Source organism: Vicugna pacos, chromosome 33, assembly GCF_048564905.1.
Source record: "Vicugna pacos chromosome 33, VicPac4, whole genome shotgun sequence".
Taxonomy (NCBI): domain Eukaryota; kingdom Metazoa; phylum Chordata; class Mammalia; order Artiodactyla; family Camelidae; genus Vicugna; species Vicugna pacos.
In genome coordinates, this window is record NC_133019.1 from 9,464,251 (window position 1) to 9,487,872 (window position 23,622).

At 50.8% G+C, this 23,622-nt stretch overlaps 1 protein-coding gene across 3 annotated transcripts in view; it reads right to left on the reverse strand.

Annotated features, from left to right (window-relative positions):
• Window positions 1–23,622, reverse strand: part of TECTA (tectorin alpha) — a 67,232-nt gene that overhangs the window by 29,512 nt on the left and 14,098 nt on the right. For all 3 annotated transcript variants that reach the window (XM_072953732.1, XM_072953731.1, XM_072953730.1), the window contains 5 exons: window positions 21,659–22,071; window positions 15,671–16,241; window positions 13,017–13,609; window positions 11,087–11,660; window positions 4,508–5,109 (listed from right to left, as the gene is read on the reverse strand). In XM_072953732.1, coding sequence (XP_072809833.1) covers window positions 4,508–5,109; window positions 11,087–11,660; window positions 13,017–13,609; window positions 15,671–16,241; window positions 21,659–22,071 — 2,753 coding nt within the window. The remainder of the gene's footprint in view (window positions 1–4,507; window positions 5,110–11,086; window positions 11,661–13,016; window positions 13,610–15,670; window positions 16,242–21,658; window positions 22,072–23,622) is intronic.

Sequence of the window (23,622 nt, forward strand, 5' to 3'; positions counted from 1 at the left end):
CATGAGATCGAGCCTGAAAAAGACCCATTCATTTTGCAAAAAAAAAAGTCACCAGTGACTTTAATAAGAGAACTTCAGTTGTGTGGGGACCAGAGGATAGACTGCAGAAGTTAAATAGCAAATAAGAGACACAGAAGCAGAGAGGACTCTCTCCAGGAGTTTGGTAAGAAAGGGGAGGAGATGGATGGGACCGAACTGGTGTCAAGGTTTGGTTTAGAATGAACATGTTTATGGGGTGAAGAGACGGACCCAAGACACAGCAGGGGAGGAAATGACAGACGGGCAGGAGCCTGAGAAGGCAAAAAAGAGAGGGTGCGTGTGGAGGGTGGCCACAGACAGGAGAAGGAGGACTCATCCTCTGCCTGGAAGAGAGGAGGCCAGGAGGACGCTGCAATGGGCATTTCAGCGACAGGGAAGAGGAGGGAGGAGGAGGAAGGAGGTCATGCCTGGTGAGTGCAACTCTCTCAACTGGGAGGCTCAGAGGCGTGGGTGCCATGTAAGCACAAAACACAGATGTGCGAGGTCACCGAGGGAAGCCGAGGCCGTGGGGACTCACACGAATAAACTCAAGGCTGTGCACCCAGGGGCTCACGTGCACTGCCTCAGCTTTCCTCCTGAGTGGCCCCGAATTCTATATTCCTGGCTACTGAGTGTCAAGCAGGAGGCGATGCCTTGGGGAGGCCATGGAACTGGATTCCAGTCCTGTCATTGCGCAGGAGAACCCAGGAAAGGCAGATCTCTGACCTAGACGGGCCTGCCCCTCTGTATCTGAAGCCCTGTGAATGTCCCCTCCATCCCTGCCTCGTTGCCCTGTCTCTCTGTGAGTGAGACACGGAGGGAGAGTTTGGTGAGGGAGCAGCACTCGATGGATGAGGGATGCAGGTGCAGAGGAGGAAAACAGGGCAGGGGGTGAGTGTGGGGAAATGTGTTTCTAATATTAAAGTGTCAGAAATGAGGCCACATACCAGCTTTTCAGTGGAGAGCTTTTCTTTAGACAACTGGTCCCGATCTGCTGTGACAGCCCCTGCCACTGTTCTGAGGTCCCTCACAACACCCTCCCAGGTCTCCACTGACGTTTCCTTTACCTGGGACGCCCTTGCCTCATTCCCGGCCTGGCTAACGGATGCCTTCAGGGCTCCGCTCCCAGCATCCACTCCCGGTCATCTCTTCCTGAAAGGCTTCCCTCCGCATCGGTTCTCTCATGACCCCCCCATGTCCCACTTTTGTGGGACTTCACATCACGTCCACGTTACCTGCGAACACATCTGTCTCCCACTAGACCCTGAGTTCTCTTAAGACAGAACCACGTGTCATGTTTCTACCCCCTGGGGCTTGGCACAGAGCAAGCATTAGTATAAGCTCATCAAACGAAATTGAACCAGAGTGATGCTCAAAAGCTCCCTCTTCTCTGATGGCCGTGGGATTGGCAATAACTGAGAAAGACACCAGCTGGGAGGGGCCTGAAAGCCTTTCCTGGACCGTGTGGGACCGGGCTGTGCCAAAGCCTGGGGGACACTGCAGGAGAGAGGCCCTCTCCATCGGGCTCTGGCCGTGGATGGCTGACATGGGGGTTCCGGCAGTGGCTCGTCTTCCATCGCTCACCCCCACCACTCTGTCTGGTACACAGAGAGCGTATTTATCCCTCGTTTCCTGTGGCTCGGTGGCTTTCCCCACGTCCTCAGGACTGCTTAACGCAGGGGAAGGTCAGAGTCACAGCAGGACCAGTGTCCCGAGGACTCGCTTCCATGTCACTCCCGTCTCTGTGAGCGCCCGCAGTGACCCGGGCCTGTGCCGCGTCTTGCCCGGCACGTCACTGCGTGCTGTCACTGTGACAGCTGTTATTCTTCTCAGGGAGAGACGGTGACTAATAATAACATCATGGGAAAAACAAATGCAAATCATTGAACAAGCAGACCCTGTAATGCATATTAATAATTCAGAGTAAATGCTAAATCTATCCCCCAGGCCCCCAAAGAAAAGATCCTCCAAGCATCCTGGACTCGGTCTTCCTGCCGGAGATTTGAAAGCTTTATACTCTACTCCCAGCTTGGGCACGTAGGACAGCTGGTAATTCAGAAAGACAGGCCCTGCAAAGTGTCCCCCTCAGCCCTTTTAATCAATCCCTCCTTGGTACCCATTACTCTCTAATTACCCCCTGTTGTGGGTTGAATTTTGTCCCCCTGCCAAAAAAGAAGAAAAAAGGTTGCAGTTGTAACCCCCAGTACCCGTGAATGTGCCCTTATTTGGAAGTAGGGTCTTTGCAGATGTAATCGAGTTAAGGTGAGGTCATCCTGGAAAAGGGCGGGCCCTCCATCCAATGACTAGTGTCCTTAAAAGGAGAGAGACATGTGGCACTGAGAGACAGAGGACACAGAGGGAAGAAGGCCATGTAGAGATGGAGGCAGAGACGGGAGTCGTGATCAAACCAAGGGTCACCTTCAACCACCAAAAGCTAGGAGAGGGGCCTGGGGCCGGGGCTTCCCCAGAGCCCCAGAGGGAGCGTGGCCCTGCTGACGCCTTGATTTCGGACTCCTAGCCTCCAACTTGGGAGAAAATATGTTTCTGTTGTTCTAAGCCACCTAGTCTATGATGCTTTGTGAGGGCAGCACTGAGGACTAACGTGCCCTTCCCTCTCCATCTCTTTGTGGGAGGAAGAAACCAGCTGTGTGGTTCTCACGGCTTGACTTTAGCCATGGGGGCATCTCGCGAGACTCGGGCAGGACATGTGCCAGAAGGTGAGCTGATCCATGAGGGCCTTGGCCTCAAAGTGGAGGGAAAGGGAGGGAAACACCCGTTGAGACAGTGGGACCAGCAACCAGCGAGGAGAGAAGGGAGAGCCTGGAAAAGAGTAAGTGTTGGCGAGGATCTGATGTCTCTACGTGAAAATAACTGGGTAGGAAAACACAGGTAGCCTCAGCTGTCCACACACCTAGATGCCTAGAGCGTGGAACACAAGGCAGAAAATATGACTTCATTGTACACTGGACAGACCGGGCCCATGAACAGATTATATTTTAATAGAAGAAAAACTCCCTGAAAGGTAGAAAGTTGGGAGCAAGCATGCTGCATGTCACAGAGCTAAGGAACAACATCGAAATGTACAAATGTTAAGGGTGGAAATACATGAGACGGGGAGCAGAGGAGAAATGGACAAACACGATGCAGCCACAAGGGCAAAATGATTGATGCGTTCGTTCTGACACATATGATGAAAGTGGAGGAGAGAGAAGTTATCGGAATGAGCAGCTTTGACTATCCAGACATCTGCTGGGAACCTTATGTGGCTAAAAGCAACACATCTGATACACTCCTAACTTGCCCTGGTGGCAGTTTCCTCTCTCAGATTGCTGAAGACGTGGCCAGCAGCAAAATGAAAGTCGTAGGAACCTTGGAGGAAAGGACTTATGTCACCTCCTTCATTCGTTTGACAAATGCTTTGAGTGTCGCGACATGCAGTATATTCGTTTGACATAAAGATGAACCAGGCGTGGTTCCTGCTTCGAGAAGCCCACAATTAGTACTGAGTGAGGTGGACATGAACATCACGGAAAAATATAGTGTGATTGATGCTTGGACGATAGAGGAACCAACTGTTAGGAGAAGCACAGAGGGAAATGAGCAGGAGAGTTTAAGTAAAATATCCAATAAAGGGAAGAAAAGTAGGCAGAGTGAGACTCTGTCTTAGATGCTAAGAAGGCACATTGTCCAGTGAACGTGAAAGGTTAAGAAGCTCAGAAACCTCCCTGTGTTGGAGAAGGGGGCTAAGGAAACCCTAAGGAAAGGACAAAATCCGGAGAGCTGCCCGAGGAAGCCCGTGACAGCTCAGAATTCGGAAGGGGGCGTATACACGATAAAGAGGAGCCTCTTTGGAGATAAATTACGCCACAGACCAGGCAGGACGGTGGTAAAAGGTGGACCGCCTAAGTCAGCTCCTCGGTGGCTGTCAGGTCTTCATGGCCAAGGGAGTGAAAGGGTGGGGAAGAGTCAGAAGATTGGAGGACGCCCGTGAGCTCTCCAGATGCGGGCAAGATCCCTGAGTTCCGGGATCCTGGACTGAGAAGAGGCGGAAGGAGGCCAAGCAGGCATATATTTTGATCTCAAAGGAGGGGAGGGAGTAGATCGGACAACAGCACTGTTGACAGGTTCCTCGTCCGTGCTACACAGACGGAGTGACCGCTGCAGGCCGCACGGCGGCAGCCAAGCTGGGACCCCATCTAGGTCTGCGCCGTCTCCAGCCCACCCCGCTGCACTGTGAAAGGCACCCTTCCTAGAGCTGCCCCTGTTCTGGATTTGCTGCCTCTGATTTGAGCCGCCCACTTTTCTCTCTGGAGGCACAGTTTCCTTATCTGTAAGTAAAGGGACGGGAAATCTCCTGGGCCCCTCGCTGCTCTAACACCCTCGCTTGTCCTTGGATCTGGCCTGCCTGATTCGGCCGCAGCCTGGCCCGCTGAGCCGTGTCCTCACATCCCCACGGCTCCTTCCTGGGGTCTGGCCCATGACTACTCACCAGCACCGTGTGCTTGTAGGCCCTGTGAATCATGATGCTGTAGCCAAACACCGCCACGTCCACCTGCTTGACCCACAAGGCCAGCGACGGCTCCCGGTCCTCATTCTTGGCTGTGACCGTGAACTTGGGGAAAGCGTCTGAGCTCGGCCTGTTTCCTGAGGTGCACAGGATGAGCGGGCAGCTGGTCTGGAAGTCGAAGGGGTAGCCGTCGAAGGTCAGGTAGTGGCCGTAGCCCGCGACGATGCAGGAGGCATGGGTGCGGGCCAGGCAGTGGTACAGGCCGCCCTCCTCCCCGCAGTACTCATCGTCCTGGCAGGGCAGCGTCTCGCAGTGGACGCTGTTGTCCGTGCCGTTGCAATAGCAGAAGATCTGGCAGTCCAGGTCCACCCAGAAGGTCTCGTTGGTGGCAAGTGGGTGCCCCTCAAAGTTACAGCCACACTCGCTCCGGGGGACGCACTGGCTGCCTAGCAGGGCATAGCCCTCGTCACACTGACACCCCTCGGAGCAGCTGTCCACACAGATGGGGCCCAGGGCCAGGGTCTCACAGGTCTCCGTACACGTCACACACTCCTCGAAATGGCTGTTCTCTGGGCACTCCAGAGCTGAGGGTGAGCAAGGGGAAGACAGGCTTGAGAAAGGGACAGAGGTCAGAGACAGAGAGTGTATATGCACGTGTATGTGTGTGCATGCACGTGCGTATACACTGCACGTGACTCATCTGTACAGTGGTGAGCTCAGTGAATGCCGCGTGGCCGGCACCACCGCCATCCTCACTTGGGGTGATCGAGGCTCGCTCCTGTGCTGCTCCAGTGCACTTGGCTTTTCAGGGAGAAGATGCCTAGATGAGGAGCCTGTACTGAGCCCCTGCCATGTGCCAGGCACTATTCTGGGCATGTTAGTGTAATTTTCTCAACCACCTGGACGGTAAGGAAAGTCACATCACCCCTGTCTTATAGATAAGGAAACTGAAGTTCAGTGACTTAATCCAGCCGACAGGTACGGGAGATTCGAATCCTGATCTCCCAACTCTAGGTCTCCTGAATTGAAGACTCTGGAGAGAGAGTGTCCTGGAAGGAACAAGAGCTTTGAGGCCATAGAGACCTGGGGGTACCATCTCCAAGCCCCAGTTTCTTTTTTTTTTCCATTAAATAAGGGCATACTTGCCTAGCACCAGTGTTCCCATAGAGTCCCCAGTAGAGTCTCAATAAATGCTCTGCCCTTCCCCCTTACACTTCCTTCCACTCCAGATAGGCTCTGTGCAGGTGTTTTTACTCTACAAACCGGACTTTGCCCGTGTCTTTCATCCCTCTGCTCCTGGTGCCCTCTGACCTCTCCTGCTTCCTCACCACCCTCAGTGCAAGCACCTCCCCACCTCCTTTGCTCACACTCTTTCCGCACCGGCGTGGCCTTCACAAAGTCACAGCCCACCCAGTCTCCATTTTTCATTTCAAGTCACATTTCTGCCCAGAAGCCTTCCTTGATAGAGCCGGTCTCTGAGTCGCTAAGCACAGCACGGAAAATAACAGCACATGCGGCTTACCGTGTAACCTTCCCATTTCTCTTTATGATTTTAGTTTGTCAAAATTTGACATGGGCGGGGACAAACCCAAGAGCCCAGAAGGCCTCTCCCTACAAGTCTGTGTAGTCCAAGGATCTGTGAAGGTCTCCACCGTCTCCTGTGAGATCAAGATCTTGCCTTTAAGGCTTTCTTTATATCTTATGTATACTATCACTACTTAAGAGGGTTTTATAATCCAAGGACACAAAGGACACAATGGAGCAATAAACTGCATGGCCATAACAGCTCTGCCCCAAGTACCAACTCAACAGTTTTACACTAGGTACTGAAAGCCAGTCTTTCCTCTGGGCCAAAGGACTGTCTCCACTTCTGTTGACTAGTTGAAGGCTGCTCAGCACCGATTAAATATGTCTGTACAGAGGGATGCACGCATTTGTCTGTAAATTATGAATAACACTGACGGCAGGTTTATGGTGATAGCAAATAACACGACTTATTTGAATGGCTCTCATTTGATGACTTATTGTGTTGTCTGAATTTGCCTGGAAGTCTGGAACATACAGACATGAAGTAATAAAACTTCCCCTGGCCCCTGAAATGCCTCTGAAATTACTTAATTGGGCAGCCTGGCTCTGCCAACAATAGCTGGTTAAAAATATCTGAACACAGCAGCAGTGGTCGTCTCCCTCCAGGTCCAATGAAGAGCGTGCTCCTAGTGTGCAGGTGCTGCCCCATCCAATCCACGCTCTGCGAGACCCCGACCAGATTAACCCCTTAGTACTTGGAGACTGGATTTGAGGTGGGAAGCCCCATGAAAAAGACCGGCAGGACCCCCAGGCAGGGCCACTACTCTACTGCCGGCACCATCCCGTTCCCTGGCCCAGTGGCATTATCTCATTTTTTAAACTCTGAAACAGCTTACTTCTAGGAAATGGGAACTTACCCCCAAGATACTTTTGATTCCCTGAGCTAACTCTTGATTGGTCCATTTGTAGTGCTTCATTGCATGGAGCTCACTCCTGATTGGTCCACCTCCCTCATTCCTGATTGGTCCATTTCTACAAAGCTTGTTCCTAATTAGTCACCTTTGTTATACCTTATTTGCATATGATGCTACAAAATGTTGCAAAGTCTAGACTGGTAGCCTATAAAAGGCTGTGTAAGCCTACAGATGGGGTCCAGATCCTGGAGTGTTAACTGCTCTGGGCCCACTGGCATAATAAACCTGAGTTCTCCAACCCTCTGAGTGCTGCTTGGTCTCTTGCCTGGATCCAGGTTGCTGTCACAACTGAGCTATAACACTGAGCTGTAACACACTTTGTTGCAACAGATTAATGAAGTGTGCACGCTCCAGTCCTTCTCGCCAGCCCCACATACAGAGGATCTGGCCAGGACATCCTGGGGAATTTGCACATGTGAGCCCTGGCCCTCCACCTGAGGAAGCCATGTACCCCTTGACTGCTTTTGTCCACATCACTCTCTAGAAAAAGGCACTTCCTCCAGCTCTGTATGCCCCAATGAGGGATGGGAGAAGCTGTTCTCAGCAGCCACCCCACCCAGGAAAAGAGGGAATCATTACTCTCCTGCCACACTTACTTTGCATACACAATGCCACCAAACCGTGCTCCGTGCAATACAAAAACAATCCAGAAACACTTCCTGCTGGGTAGGAGTTCATAGTCTAAGAGGACGGCACAGATATGGCCCGGCCACAAAATGAATTTGGTTTGGGGCTGACTCCATAATCCCGTGATGTGAAGGAACTGTAACTAGAAAGCTGAGTGCAGGAGCAGGGACAGACATCATTTTAGATAAGCTGTAGACAGAATAGAAGAGAATGTGGGAGGTGGGTTAAAGAGAAGGCTTTGGGAAAGCCCTGTAAGGTCCCTCCAGATGGAGTGGTTAATAGAAACCTTGGATCCTCTCTCCCTATAGCTGGCTTTATGAAAAGAGCATGTACCCAGAATTCCAGCTTCAGAATTCACAGCTTCTGCTATTCATCCCTCCCCCATTAGGTTAAGGTCACTGGAGATATAACTGCCCATCTCTGAGATGACACTCCACATGCCCCGTGAACCTCCAATGCTCAGAAACCAGAGCATTGCATTTAAAACAAAGACAAGCATGGATATGTGTGCACATGTGAGTATGAGTTCTTAGCTCTATCTAAGATGTTTCTATTAAAAGGGCTTGAAGGCAAAGTAAAGACACTCCAACAGCAATGGGTAAGCTTCACTCAGACCTTGACTTCTAGTAACACTCCCCACCAAAAGGAATCAGGGCTTCTTGAGGAATGGCTGATTCTGGTCTGGGGCAGGGAAGGTTAAGAGATGATATGGAGCATCTTGTTAATCCAGAAAGTAAGGAAATGACAGACGTAGGACATGCCGAAAGGACATAAAGGCAGCTTGAAGGGGCTCCCACAGGCCAAATCTGGAACAGTTTTAACACCGAAATCATTACCAAATGTAATATAAAACATAAATCATTGGAAAAAAGACAGGAATTCGTGTGTCCACATTCATAAGATCAATGAATGATTGAGATAGATAGATGGATGGATGGAAGGATGGATGGATGATAGATATGTGACAGGCAGACAGCAGAGAAGGGAGGGCTCTTGCTTACAATAAAATGAAATCTGCTGATGGGTACAGGTGGAGAGAGTTCAGGAGCTGGAAACTGGCAGCCTATAATCATCAGGCTGAAAACTGATACAAGCAAAAATCATCAAGGGTCACTAAATCGAGGAGGGGGATTTTGATGACAAGCAGGAAGCTGCATGGTCTTAAAGTATCTCCCCACAGATTGCTCATTAGTTGCAAGATGAAAGCATAGTGACCATAGAGTGGAAACACTTGACAACACCCGACAGGGAATCAACGTGCCTGTCACCAATGACAGGAGGCTGGACAGAGCGTGCCCCGCGTGTGATGTGATACCCTGAGGAAAACACACATTGCCTGTGCAGGAGGCTGGGGGGGGGGATGTACAGCAGGACCCAATCACGGGGAAACGTCAAACCCAAACATTCTATTTAAAAAGAGGGGAGCCTGTATTCTCTAAAAATGACAATACCATAAAAGACAAAGAAAGCTAAGGAATTGTTCTAGATTAGAGGAGACCAGCTGGAGAGGCTGTGGAGAAAAGGGAACCCTCCTACACTGCTGGTGGGAATGCAATTTGGTGCAGCCACTGTGGAAAACAGTATGGAGACTCCTCAAAAGACTAGGAATAGACTTACTATATGACCCAGGAATCCCACTCCTGGGCATATATCCAGAAGGAACCCTACTTCAAAAAGACACCTGCACCCCAATGTTCATAGCAGCACTATTTACAATAGCCAAGACATGGAGACAGCCTAAATGTCCATCAACAGATGACTGGTATATTTATACAATGGAATACTACTCAGCCATAAAAACCGACAACATAATGCCATTTGCAGCAACATGGATGTTCCTAGAGAATGTCATTCTAAGTGAGGTAAACCAGAAAGAGAAAGAAAAATACCATATGAGATCACTCATATGTGGAATCTAAAAAAAAAATGAACATAAATTCAAAACAGAAACAGACTCATAGACATAGAATACAAACTTGTGGTTGCCAAGGGGGCGGGGGGTGGGAAGGGACAGACTGGAAGTTCAAAATTTGTAGACACTGACAGGCATATGCAGAATAGACAAACGAGATTATACTGTATAGCACAGGGAAATATATACAAGATCTTGTGGTAGCTCACAGCAAAAAAAAAATGTGACAATGAATATATGTATGTTCAAGTATAACTGAAAAATTGTGCTTTACACTGGAATTTGATACAACATTGTAAAATGACTATAACTCAATAAAAAATGTTAAAAAAAAAAAAGAGAGACCAAAGAGACATGACATCTAAATGCCATATGTGGTCCTAGACTAGACCTGTTTTGGGGGTTGGGATGGGGAGAAGAGCCACAAAAGACATTACTGGGTCAACTGGCAAAATTGAAATACAGGTGTCAAGTTACTGCATCAATGTTAAATTTCCTAAGGGCAATAACTGGACTGTACTGTAAATGAGTGTCCTGCTTCTAAGGAAATACACACCTAAGCATTTAGCGACAAAAGTGGCATGATGTCTGCAACTTTCCTTCAAATGGAGAGACTTTGAAAGAGAATGACAAAGTAAATGGGGCAAAATGCTAACAATAGGTTCATTTGGGTAAAAGCTCTATTGATACTCTTGCAGCTTTTCTGTAACTTCAAAGTTATTTCAAAATAAAAAGTTAAAAAATAAACACCTTTAGCTAGGAAGGAATATAATGGAAGAGAAACAAACAGAAATGAAGGATGGAATCTCAGTGGTGGGGCTGGTCTTGGTTTAGGACAGATCTTCTTGGTGGGGAAGGGATGGGAGCTGCGGTCCAGGTGAGGCAGTCCTTGCTCCAGGCCTGGGTCCCGCCCCCCCCCAGCCACTCCTCTTTCGACCCGTCCAGTTACTCCTCCTCCTGGGCTCCCCTATAACCAAGGCTGTTCTATGTCAGGTCTTCCCAGCAATTATTCTAATTACTACAAGCACTGCCGAGGTATCTGAGGGGTCAGACACTCGGGACAAAATGTAAAACCAGCAATACGGGACTCTCTTAATAATCATGTCAGGTTGGCCCTGGGGAGCAGGGCTAATCTCTACCTTGGGAGAGGCACCTGACTGATCACCTTCTGTTGAAATGAACAGGGTCCTGCCTTGCCAAGAGAGAAGGCTCCAACTGAGCCATCACAGAGATTTCTGGTCCTTTGACATGACGTGTACCTTCTGCTGGATAAATCCACAGTCAATAGGGTGGCTGATCATTCTACAGTGAAGAGGTACTGTGTCATTAGAAACAAAAACAAAGGTGAGAAATAGTCTGGTTTGGGGTGACAGGCCTTCCAGCGGACACATCGGACTAGGGAAAGTATACATGGTAATTCAATTGACCTTGAGCTCAATTCCACCAGGAAGAGAGTCCCGAGTGAGAAGATGCAGTGTTCCCAACCCAGTTGGCCTCCGCCATAATGTCACCCCAACTTACGGCAGAAGTCATGGGTCCTCCAGGGGCCCACCTCCACGTCGGCGTTCTTGCAGGCGCTCGCATACCGGGCCACGGCGTCACAGAGCTCCGACTCGTTGCCCCCGCTCTGGCACAGGCGGAAGAGGCAGGTGCGGTAGTAGGCGGTGACGTTGACCACGCTGTGGCACTCCAGGAAGGAGCTGTTGGAGGGGTCATTGATGATGCCACACCTGGCGCGGCTGCGGTAAAATTTGAGCAGCTCCGAGTCGTTGTTGCAGGCCTTCAGCAGGTCCCCACACTCCCCGTTGCAGATCTCCTCAAAAGTGGTCCAGCTTTCCAGGAACACTGCCAGGTTGTCCGTGCACTTGCCGTTGGGGAGGCAGAACTCATCGCTGGCGTTGGCGTTGAAGAAGCCGCACAAGCCCCCCGTGCAGTTGAAGTAGGCGGTGGAGAGCCGGATGTACAGCAGGCCCGCGTCTGAGTACTGCACGCTCACAACTCCCTTGGACTCGACTGTCGTGCTGTTTTTGTTTCGGTAAATTTCCAGCTTCCCGGAAGGATGGAAGAAAGGTAATTCCACTTCCTGGCCATTCAACTGAAAAATCAAATCACTATTGTCAATTCCAGATGCACACACAGTGCCCACAGTTTCCTAGGCTGTGAATTAAGACCCGGTGCTGCCCCACGACTAGTCCTTTCAGAAATGTCGAGAAGCTGGCAGTCTGTGGAAACCACAGAGACAGCGACTGTTTTCTCATGGGCATCTTTGTTTCTTTATTCCCAGGCTCCTCTGATCCCTCATGTTTGCTGTTTATCTGCATGTGTGTGAGATACTGAGCTAGTTCAAAACAAAATTGAAATGTGAGCAACAGTCATCTGAGATACGTGGCTTCCTCCTGCCCCCCCGACCTTGGATGTGTGGCTTCCTCCTGCCCCCAAAAACCCCTTTGCACAGCCGGCTCCCCTCCTCCCCCCTTTCTGCCTCCTTCCTCTCCCTTCCAATCTTCCTCCTCCTGTGTCCAAGCCCCTTGGGTGCACACAGTGTATATCTAACAATCTGGCTGTCCATCCCCCCACCTACCTCTTACCATTCTTTAAATAAATTCATTCCTGCCAGTGTGTCCATGGGAACAAAAACACAGCCCTTTCAGTTTGTGGATGTGTTTTATTTACCGCATTGGCTTTCGTTTTCCAAATTCGACGTCATGTGATATTATGAACTGCATGTGTTACTGGGAGGAGGGAGAGCTACCTGGCCCCCATCAGCCCTGATCCCAGATCTGCCCCCACCCAGCTGTCAGGCCCGCAGCCCTCACTTAACCCTGTGGGATCCTCGTGTGCAAACAAAGCATTGCACTTGATAAGTCCCAAGATTACTTCCAGAACTAATGGCCTGTGAGTCTGCATGCCTGATTGTGGGTATTTTAGCCCAGGTCGGGGGGCGGGGTGGAAGGCAGGTACCCTGTGTGCTAATCCACATGGTTCCCATCTGCAGGTAGGAGGCTCTGTATAGTACAGAATCAAGAGCACAAACTCTGGAGCCAGCCGGCCTGGGCTTGAATTCCACTTTATGGCTGTGTGTCCCTGGGGAAGTTACCTAACCTCTCTGTGCCTCAGTTTTCTCATCTGTAAAATGAGAAAAATGATATCATCTACCTCCTAGGATGAAGTGGGACACTGCTTAGAATAGTGCTTGGCACATAGTAAGCGTTCTGTAAGTATCTGCTATTCTGGTGAGCTAGTCCTGCTCTATCTGATTTGAGAAATTCCAGCTTCACGTTTCTACCCAATAGGCTCTTATTTGGTGCTGTTAGAAAAATGCTCCCATTTCGGAGTCATTGGCTTCCTAGAGTCCGCTTCCAGTCACAGGCAGTCAGGCAAGCCTGAAGAATGCGGCTCCTTCGCTTGGCGTGACTCATCGGAAAACTCTCGAAGGCCGCATGAGTCTTACCTTGACCTCCGAAGCCCCGATGCCTCCCATCTTGACCTCCTGGTTGGCCACCAGGACCCGGACGCCCCGCAGCCAAGCAGGCCCTGCTTCCGGCTTCCTCTTGTTGATGTCGATTTCCAAGTACTCGGGCCCCTCGGGGCAGGTCTTGAGGAGCGTGTAGGAGAACTCGGTGGGGAAGGCGTAGGCGGCGCCGTCGAAGGTGTGCAGCACCTGGCTCTGGCTGAGCAGACACACGGTCTCCCGCTTGGGGAAGCAGCCCTGGTAGCCGTCCTCCACGGCGCACACCTCCCCGCTGCGGCACGTCTTGTTGAAGCAGTAGATGTCGCCGCCCTCCTCGCACAGGCACTGCACCGTGCAGTTGGCCGTGGCCCAGAAGAACTCCCCCATGGCGTAGTAGTGGCCGTCGAAGTCGCAGCCGCACTTGTGCAGCGGGACGCACTGGCTGGTGCTGAGGACGAAGCCTTCGTTGCACTCGCAGCCCTCCGTGCAGGGCGTGGCGCAGTTCTGGGAGGCCGTCAGGTCCGAGCACGTGTCGGGGCAGCTGCTGGTGCACACGGAGTAGTGGCTGAAGCTCGGGCACTGCACCGTGGACACTGACGTGGGGGAGAGGAGAGAGGGTGACAAGGTGAATGCCCCGGGTGCTGGCGGGCCAGTCCACCGCGCACAAGGGCCCTGGAGGAGGAACGCTGCTTCTGGACCAGTTAGCTCCTAGCGGGAGGGCCAGGCCGCCACTCACTGGGGGAAGGAGACTTAAGGTTATGTCTGTAGCAAGGGGCACAACTGCTTTGGTAATAACTGCTGAGCAAGGGGGTGGAGTGTGAAGTTTGACTCTCATTTGATCACCTTGGCTATCCTAACTAGATCAGGTGGATTTTTCAATACAGGTTTAGTGCTTGGTGACCTACTACCATCAAGATGGTTTAAGATCTTCGACTGATGGGCATATACGTCGGCCTGATTTTAAAGCGCATGGCCGGTTCTTAGGAGGTCAACCAAACTTACAGGAGAAATGAAAGATGTAACTCTTAGAAGAAGAATTTCAAAAAGTGAACTTTCAAAAAGAGAGGTACCTAAGAATGACCAAAGAAGACTGTGAAAATGAATTCTCTGGGGTATTAAAAATAGGAAAGAACCTTGGCTATCTGAAAAGAATCTTCGTGTCTGTTCCTCCAAGAGACTGGATTGGAACTAGATGCCTTCTGAAGGTCCTTCTTGCCTTAGAAACCTTCAATTCTTATTTTAAGAACATCTGAGTCTGGTTTGAGTTCTAATCGAGGCAGGGGTTCTAAAGCCTGGTAGAGCAGCTCTCTGAATTAAATCTAATGAATCTCATGAATATGAGAGACAGAGAGAGAGGAATGTGGAGGGTAGGAAAGTGGTACCACTAGGAAAAAGAATAGCCATCATAGGCCAAAAATTAGGCAATCGGATGCTTTTGGATTATACAAGGATCGAAGAGAAGTCATGCTCAATCTCAACTTGAATCAGAATTTGGATACTCAGGGCATAATATAGTCTGGCCAGCCAAACAGCAAAAAAAAAAAAAAAAAGAAAAAAAAGAAAAAAAAATTGAGGGGGTGGTTTGTTTTGTTTTTCCTATCTTTTAATGGAGGTACTGGGGATTGAACCCAGGACCTTGTGCATGCTAGGCATGCACTCTACCACTAAGCTATACCTCCCCCCTTAATTAAAAAAATATTTTAAAAAACACTGTCTCTTAGTAGCTTGATCAATTCTCTAAGAATTGATTCTGATACGTGATGATTAATATGAATCCAACCTGTACTAATAGGAAAAAAATGCCCCCTGGCCTTGGAATCGAAAGAAACTTTTAACTCAGATCCATTGCACTTTTAAATGCGTGGATTAAAATTTTCTGTTTACTCATACAGAGAAAACCAAGGACCAGGAAAGAACAAAATCCCAAGAAGTGATTTGTTTTTCTGTTTGCTTGTTTTTGACATTTGCATAACTAGGAAAAGTAGCAGAGAGGTACGTCGGATAGAAGGAAAACATAACAAGACTGCCAATGGTTCCAAATGCTTAATCTGAAAGCGGCGTTCCAAAGCAGCTGGACTTCCCACGCCGCCGGGGCTGTTTCTCACCACCCAGCATTTTAGAAGAAGATCTGTTTCTGAGTCCGCTCTCTGCCCTGCCTGCAGTCCCTTCTCTGACCGGCTGAAAAGCTCCAGAGCCTGAAGGGACTGAGAGTGGAGAAGAAAAAGCCAAGGACAAAAATGCCATGGGCTCCATCCGAGAGGTGAATTCTTTTCCCAAAGGCTGGTCTTGGTGACTCAGGCCAGCGTCTGCATTTCCCCAGCAGCCACAGAGAGGCCACCTCCAACTCGGGGAACCCTCCCCTCCCCGCTCAACTCTGCCCCCACCACCTGCCAAGGGTCCTCCTCCGGCCACACTTTCCATGTCTCCAGACCACATGTGCCAATCAGTGGCTTCTTGTTTTCTGGCCATGATATTGGGTGGGGAGAAAGGTAAAGATCCTTTTACAGTTCATTCTTTATAACTGGCGATATTTCAACCTCACTCCCATCCTCAGGCACTTTGTCTTAACTGGGAGCTCCTCTGGGAGCCCGGAAACCCTCTCCCTGCCCCCTTGCATGAGCGCGGCCTTCCAAGCAGATGGGATGCCAGCTTACCACACCCAGTCTGGATTCGCCAGTCTCCAATCGGAATGCCAAGGGCTTGGCACACGAGCGCATAGGCCTGGATGGCTTGACACAGGAGTGTCCCGTTGTCCCTCACGCTGCACAGGTCGTACACACAGCTGTGCATGAAGGCCGTGGGGTCCACGACGGTGCCACACTCCCACAGGGGGCCGTCCGTCTTGTTGAGGAAGCCGCAGTAGTCGGAGCCAAAGTAGAGGGCCTCGGTGGCGGTGTCGCACTGGGTGCAGTTGTCCACGCAGCCCGAGTCGCACTTCCAGTCGGCGTGGTAGACCCGCCAGCTCTCGCCCAGGTCCAGGACCGACATGGCCGGCCGGCCGTCGGGGCGGAGGAAGTCATCCAGCGGGTTCTTGTTGTAGTTCCCACAGAGCCCACACGTGGAGTTGATGTAGGAGCCGGGGATGGAGATGGAGGCGTAGTGCTGGCCGTCAAACGTCACTAAGAGCCCAAAATCCGTTTCCACGGCAGTAGACATGCCACTCTGGTAGATTTTCACTGCCCCCAAGTCTAAGGTGACGGGCAAAGAAGCCACTAGGTCATTGACCTGCCAACAACAGTAATAGTAAAGAGGCAGGTGAGCAGGTGCCAGGGCAGTGGGGCCAGCCGCGGGCAGGCAAGGGAGGCAGAGCAACTCAGTGCCGGCGGGCTTGCCTCCTGGGGACCCTGGAGAGCAGGCTGGCATTTGAGTTGTGACAGTTGTGCATTGCTGCAGCCACTCTAGACCCCTCTGGGGACCAGGTGGTCGTCAACCCTTCCTGGCTGGCTCTCGGTCAGCTTCAAGTCTTTTCTCGAAAGACTAGTTACCTCGCTTTTCCTCTTTTCTCCTCGAAATCCATTCTTTTAAGTCTCAGCTCAAGTGACACACTTTCCTTGGTGACGCCCTCTCTGCCTTTAGCATTCCCCGACCCCCGCTCCCAGCTGGCAGGTGGACTACAAACTCTTCCCCACAGTCTAGCTTTGAGGCTGCCCTGGGACTATTCTCCCTGTGTTTCACCCTGTCACTTCCTGATACCAGGCCTGTGTCATGTAGTCGTTCGTAACAACAAATCTGAACACCTACTGGGTACCAAGCACTATGTTAGCTGCTGAGAAATAATGAACAAAACAAGTAATTGTCCCTGCCCCCCATGAGCCCTCAGTCCACTGAGGAAGAGGGGCACAAATTGATATTTAGAACACAGAGTTTTAAATATGCATTCATAGGTGATGGGGTGACCCAAGGGGACAACAGTACTGACCATGAGTCCAGCCTCGGGGGTGTACAGGCGATTTTTAGAGGTGATTAAGTCTGATCTGGGTCTTTAAAGATACACAGAAGGGGCCAAAGGAAGAAAGCGGAAGGCAGGGAAGTCCAGGGCCAGGGAAGAAAGTCACGTGGTTAAGTAGCTGGGTGAATATGGGGCAGTCCTGGGGTGTTACTGGACTGCAGAGGGAAGGGCTGGCTGGAGAGGAAGCTGGAGACGTGGGCAGGGACCATTTCATCCAACAGACGTCAACGTAGCCCTTTCTGTGTGTCGAGCTCCGTTCTAAGCATTGGGGATTAGCAATGAGCAAAAGGGACAAAAATCCTTGCCTCTGGGAACTTACATTTCCATTCAGGAGACCAACAACAAACAAAACCAATAAGTAAAATGTGTAATGATGCCAGAAAAGTGTTCTGCAGAAAAATAAAGCCAAGAATGTGGAGCAAAAGTGCTAGCGAAGAGGGCTTCTAATTTTAGAGAGGATGGTCTGGGAAGATCCCAGCGAAGGAGACGTTTGAGACGAGGAAGCGGGGAGAGTGGCCGGGCCCTAGGGTGGCGCATGCCTAGGCGCTCGGGGACGCACAGGCCGGTGTGGCTGGAGTGGAGAGAGCAGGAGGGAGGGCAGTGGTCGGTGAGGGCGGAGAGACAAGAGCCGAGAGAACAGCAGAGCCTTGTCAGCCACGCAGAGGCTTCGGTTGTGACTCTGAGGGAAACGGAGAGCCAAGAGGGCGTCCGGGGCAAAAGATCAACACGACCTGACTTCCGCTGCAAAAGAGCTGCTCTGGCTTCTGTGTTGGGAACAGAGCTCGGAGGGCCTCTGAAGCCTGTTTAGAAGCAGAACAAAAGCCCACAAGGACAAAAACAACAACTTAGATCACTCTTCTGTAGGGAGAACTCCAAAGAGGTTTAAGCAAGGGAATGTCAGGGTCAGACGTGCATCCGAGAAAGTCCGCTCTGGCCAGCGTGAAGGACTTGGGGACGCAAATAGAAGTTAGCAGCAGAGAAACCGCAGGCGGCTGGCACAGGAGGCCAGGGCGGCGGAGGGTGGGGGCCTAACGTGCAGAGACGCGGAGGAGGGGACAGCTCGTGGGGGCCGCTGGTGCTTCCTGCAGCAGGGAGTGAGGAAGAGGGGACAAACCGAGAGCGAGGCCCAGGTGTCTGGCTCACCTGAGTGAGTGGCTTGATAAACCTCCAACAGTGAGTTCATTTTCTTCTTTTTCAAATTAACATACCTAGCACTATAGATGTCACTTTTGTGGGCTGGGATGGAACGGTTCGTCCCAGAAGAGTCCTGGGTGGGCTGACGGTAAGAGCACATCCGGGCTGCCCTGGACCCGTACTGATTTCTGGACCCTAGAAAGATCAAGGGTCTTTACTGCCACCATTGCTGCTACTCTCCAGCTTGTCCAGGAAGTGAGACAACGGACTGTCCAGGCATCACTCCCCAGGTTTACCACGGCCGATGCCCTGTGCAATTCTCTGCCGCTAGAGATTAGTAAGACTTCATGCGGAAAACGAACAAGAAAGACAGGCTTGAGAAGTAAGCCACCCTACGAGAGCTAGAAATAGAAAAGGAGCACCCAGGAGTCGGCTGATCTGTCCTTATGTCCCAGGTAGTGGGTTTGCCAACAAGGATGAGGAAAGTCTGTCTCTAAGGAAGGTCAGCTAGCGAGACGCCGGGTGGCTCGCATGGGCTGTTCTGTGCTGAGATGCAGGAAGGGAAGTCTTCCCCAGGTGGCACAGCTGTAAAAGCCCAGCGCCTCCGCCGCTGCACATTCTCCTCCCCTGTCCCTCAGCTCCTGCTAACAAAGACAGCCGCGGTGTCTCAGAGCAGAAGCCACGGGGGACACTCCGGAGGCTGCAAGAGTCCCGCTGGTTTCTCTGTCGCACTCAGGCTGACCGTGTCGCTCTGCTGACCACATGGGTTGCCCGGGCCGTAAGTGGTCATTACACTCCCCTTCTCTTTCACACGTGTCTCAGTTTAAGCCGCGCATTACAGTGTCCTGTTTTTGTACCCACAGTGCTCGAAGTAGAGTCCCGGGGACTCTTCCCCACCATATGACTCCTTATTTCACTCCCACAATCCCCGTCCTCAACTCCTGATTAGCCACTGTTTGCTTTCCTTCTTTTTCCCCGTCTCCCAGGCGGGTCCCCCTCTGACCGTGCCTCTCCCAGGAGTCGGGGTTGGGCAAAGCTAGGAGAGAGAAGCAGCATCGCAGCACAGACCTTAGAATGAGCAGAGATTATGGTGTGCACGGCAGTGTGGGAACCTGCATGCGCTGCGTGCCCACTGTGTGCCAGGCGGTGCACTAGCTATGGCCCACGGGGCTCTTCTACTTCACCCTCGCCTTCAACCTTACAAGGTCCTTGTCATCTCCCCTTTGGCCAGTGAGGAAATTGAGGTTGAGGGCTCACATCACCTGTGGGGGACAGGGCCTGACCCTCCACTGCTCCCAGCTGCCTCTGCCCCCGTGCTCAGTAGAGATGGCCAAGTCCAAACTACAGCCAAGAGCCCTGCCTCCTAGATATGATGACCCCATCTTACAGATGGAGAAAGTGAAGGTCGAAGAGGCCACTCGCCTGGCAGTGGTGGCAAAGGGCTTGAGCAGGTCTGACCCTAGAGTCTGAGCTCTTCATCACCCATAAGCTATTTGGCCTTGGTCCTCTTTTCCCTGGTGAACTTGAAATTACTTAGGATTATCTGGGGGAGAAATATGAAAACTGATCTGTGTTAGCCAGAAGGAGTTGTTTACTATATATGGAGTTTCACTGGCTTTCTTTGGCCCCCATTAGCATACGCAATCCTAAAGTATTTATTTTGTTACTTGAGAACATTTCAAAGGGGGAAGATGCATATTCAGAACCCAGCTCCTAACCCCAGCACATGGAGGAAGGTGATCTATGCCTGAGATCCGTGTTGCCAGGCCTGGAAGTCAGCTGCCTCGCAGGCGAATCAGGCTCCTTCTTGCCTCCCACCCCTCTCCTTGCCTGTCCCCATTTCACCCCGGGTGGGGGCCCTGCCATCCATCGAGCCACCCTCCCCAACAGAGCAGGTGTATTCAGAGACACTGGGAAGCCATTTGGCAAAAGGAAAAGGGAGCCATTGTTAGCTTGCAGTTGGAATCACATAACCTTTTCTTGCTGAAACATTTACATTCACATCCACATCTCCCTGTCGCTACAGAAAATTGAGGAATCCATGCCCTATGCTGGGACGATGGAAAAGAGGCACGCAAAATTAGCAGAGCTGCTGGGCCTGAAAGAAATGACGGTGCCCCTTTCCTTCTTAAAAAAAAAAAAGATTCTGACTGTGAGGGGAAAAGAATTTTAATCAAAATGGAAAGCAGGAATCGAGCATGAAGCTTTCTTTTTCAACTACAGATATTACAGACATCATCCCCACAATACAGGAAGTGGGGGAGACCTGGCAAACATTTTTCTAGCTTGAAATGTGAGCATCTAACTACAAGGACAAGTGTAGCCCTCAACAGTACAGCATAAATTTAAAAGGGAAAAAACTCCAAACTTCTGTGCCTGAACCCGTACCTTTGATTTGGTATACAGAGCTGTCTCTAGGGAGACTAACCAAGCGACAAGCAAATTGGCATTTCAACCACATAAATAGCCAACTTTTCTAATTAGGACACTGATAAACTGCACAGACCTAGGGAGGGCAGAGCCAGAAAAAGTGGAATTAGTTCCTCGGTCCTGCCTTTTGTTGGGCATACTGCCTCAACTAAAACTACAACACGTATTTAGAAAAAGAAAGGCATCCTGCGTCGCCATCAGTTCTGGTTTGTAATCTCTGTAATGACCGCCATGCTTGGGGATTAAGGATTTCACGGGGTGGCGGCAATCAACCCCTTGTGGTCCTGGTTATTACTGCTTGAATAAATACATGGTTACCACAAGATCTTCACTAACATCATGAAAATTGGGGCCTCCACAAATTGAGTAATTGCAAGCAGCTCTTTGTTCGCCCTCATTTATCAGTGGCTCTGCCTGAAATCCAGGTGGACGTGGACAGGAATCATTTGCATATGCTAAACAGGCCCCGCCCCCCAGACCCGTGTTCTCCTGTATTCCAGGCAGGAGTGGAGGATTCTGCTTGAGGGGTGTTTAGGCAAAGCTTCCACAGGAACTTCCCACCCAGGCTTCACCAAAGACTGTTACCAAGCCCCACTCCAGGTGCCTGAATGGGCAGTGCCTGTGGACACATCAGTCAGTTTGGAGGTTTCCCTGAGAATGAAGCCGTAGCTCTTGGGCAAACAGGGAGGGCAATGTGGTGAGGATTGTTAATCAAAGGCTGTAGTGAATTATGGGTTTGTACTTTGTGTTTACACTGTCTCCAGGGCATGGCCATGACGCTACCGCTGTTGCAAGCCAGGTTCTTGAGAAACTGAATTTACCTCTCTTCCTAATTGCTTCTGAGCGCGGGTGCCTGTGTGCACGCATGCGTATGAGGGAACTGAGAAGTCAAATGGACTTAAAGATAAACAGCAGCTAGACATGTCAAAGAGAAAGCTTAGGTTAGCTCCTGAACAAACAAAGTTTAGCCTAATAAAGAATTTTACAAGATATTTGCGAGGTGGGAAGAGCCATGTCTGTCTTTGGTACAAACAGCCAACAGCAGAACCAGCAGATCTGGGAAAGTCTTTCCCAGGCTGAAGAATCTCCAGCTCCTGCATCTCCCTGTGAAGGATGGAGAGGGTCTCACCTTGACTTTTCCATAGCTTCCTTTGGGGATGAGAATCTTGTAGCCATTCACCTCCACCGAGAGCTCCTTCACCCAGGAGACAGCTGAGCCCCCCCGGTGCTCATTCTTGGCCTCCACGCTGAAGAAGGGGAGGCTGGAAGTCTGCAAACACTGTCGGGCCAGCAGGTAGGCACAGGAGCCTTGGAAGTGGAAGAGGAAGCCATCAAAGGTGTGGTAGTGCGGCTCCCCGAACACCACGCATGTGCTGGTCTCCACGGGGCTGCAGAAGAAGAATCTGCCTTTGGGTTCGCACACCTCGTAGGGACTACACGCGGCCTCCTGGCAGTAGATCTCGTTGTTGAAATCCAGACAGCGACACTTGATGGTGCAGTTCAGGTCATCCCAGAACACCTCCCCTCGCCGCAGGAACTGTCCTGGGGAACAAGAACATCACAGCCAACATTTACTGAGCGCTCCCCCTCAGTGCCAGGCTTTACCTGCCTCGTACCATTTCACCCACAAAAGAACCCTGGTAGGTAGGCAGTGTCACCCTCATTTGACAAGCAAGGAAACGGAGGCTTAAGAGACGTTGGGTCATTCATCCAGGATCATTCAGCAACTCAACAGTGAAGCCGGGATCCCCACTGAGTCCGTTTGAATCCAGTCTAAGCTCTTGGCATTTTGGTCTCCACCGTTGGTGAGCATGCTCTCATTCAAGGAAAGACGCACTGTCCTACCCCACGGGAGGGGCCAGGACGCGGGGCAGTCCCTTCCTTGCCTTCGGCAATAAGAGGAAGGTATTCCGAAAGAGGGCCAGCTCACCCAGGTAACTTGGCAACACCGTGTGTTCGCTTGCTAATATATTCACTCGTTCACTCATCCACTCATTCAACAAACCATTGTTGGGGCCTCAGGATGTGCCAGAAAAGAATCAGGAGTCAGATGCACATACTTAAATCCCAGGCCCCTGGGAAGCTTCTGGAAAGGGCTGACCTCTGGTTGGCACCTTTCCTGGCTCATAAACCCCGCAGTCACTGCTCAGACCAAATTGACACCTATATAAGTCGCCTTCTCTCTCACCCTAGGCCCTGTCCAAGCCCAGCACTGCTCTTCCTTTATCCACTGGACAGAACTTCTTGACAGAATCTAGCTCAGGAAGAGAATGAGATGAGGGGAGGGAATTGGTTCTAAGGGCTGAGCTAATTTTGAAAATATTTACTGCTATTCATTTGAGAGGCCTTCAGTCTTTAAAAACCATTTTCCAAAATGAACGATTTTCCCAAGACTTTGAAATCTGCCGGTTCTTCCTATCAACCTTCAACTGAAGTAGGAGCATCTCTGGTTTGGGGGCTGTGATCTAGGCCTCGGTTGGGGTCGCAGCCAAGAGAACTGGGCAATGGTCACAACCCTGCAATCAACTTCCAAGACTACTGACTCGACTTCCACCTGTCTCAGTGTCCCAGCCTGTAGAATGCAGACGAGGCTGTTTTCCCTGCCTCCTGGGGAACGGTGATGCTAGAACAACTTGGCACAGGGTGCCAGAGGTAGAAGAAGTAAATTGAGAATGTCTGAAAAGAAAAGGATCAAAGACACAACATTAAGAAGTGTAAACCATGTCATACAGGACTAAGTATAGTTCAAAATGGTAGTTTGAAAGATTTCTCGAGTTTTTGTAAAACTGAATACCTAACAAACAGCACGAGGGTGCAAGGTTAAGCCAGCGGAAGGCAAGGCGGCCTCAGGAGCAGTCCTTTCCGTATCTGCCCAAGAGGAACAATTATATCTCAGCCGGCACTTCTGTTTCGGACCTGCTGAGAATAGGGCCCGAGAAATGGGAAAATAGGCTTATTCACATTCCCAGTAGGTCGCCTGCATCTGCCCTGAAAACGGGCCCTTCGAACCTCGGCCCTCTCTGGCGCTAACCCAGGCTGCATATATTGTGGCCTCGACCCAGTGTAATTTCCAGTCTCTGCCTCCTCAGGCTT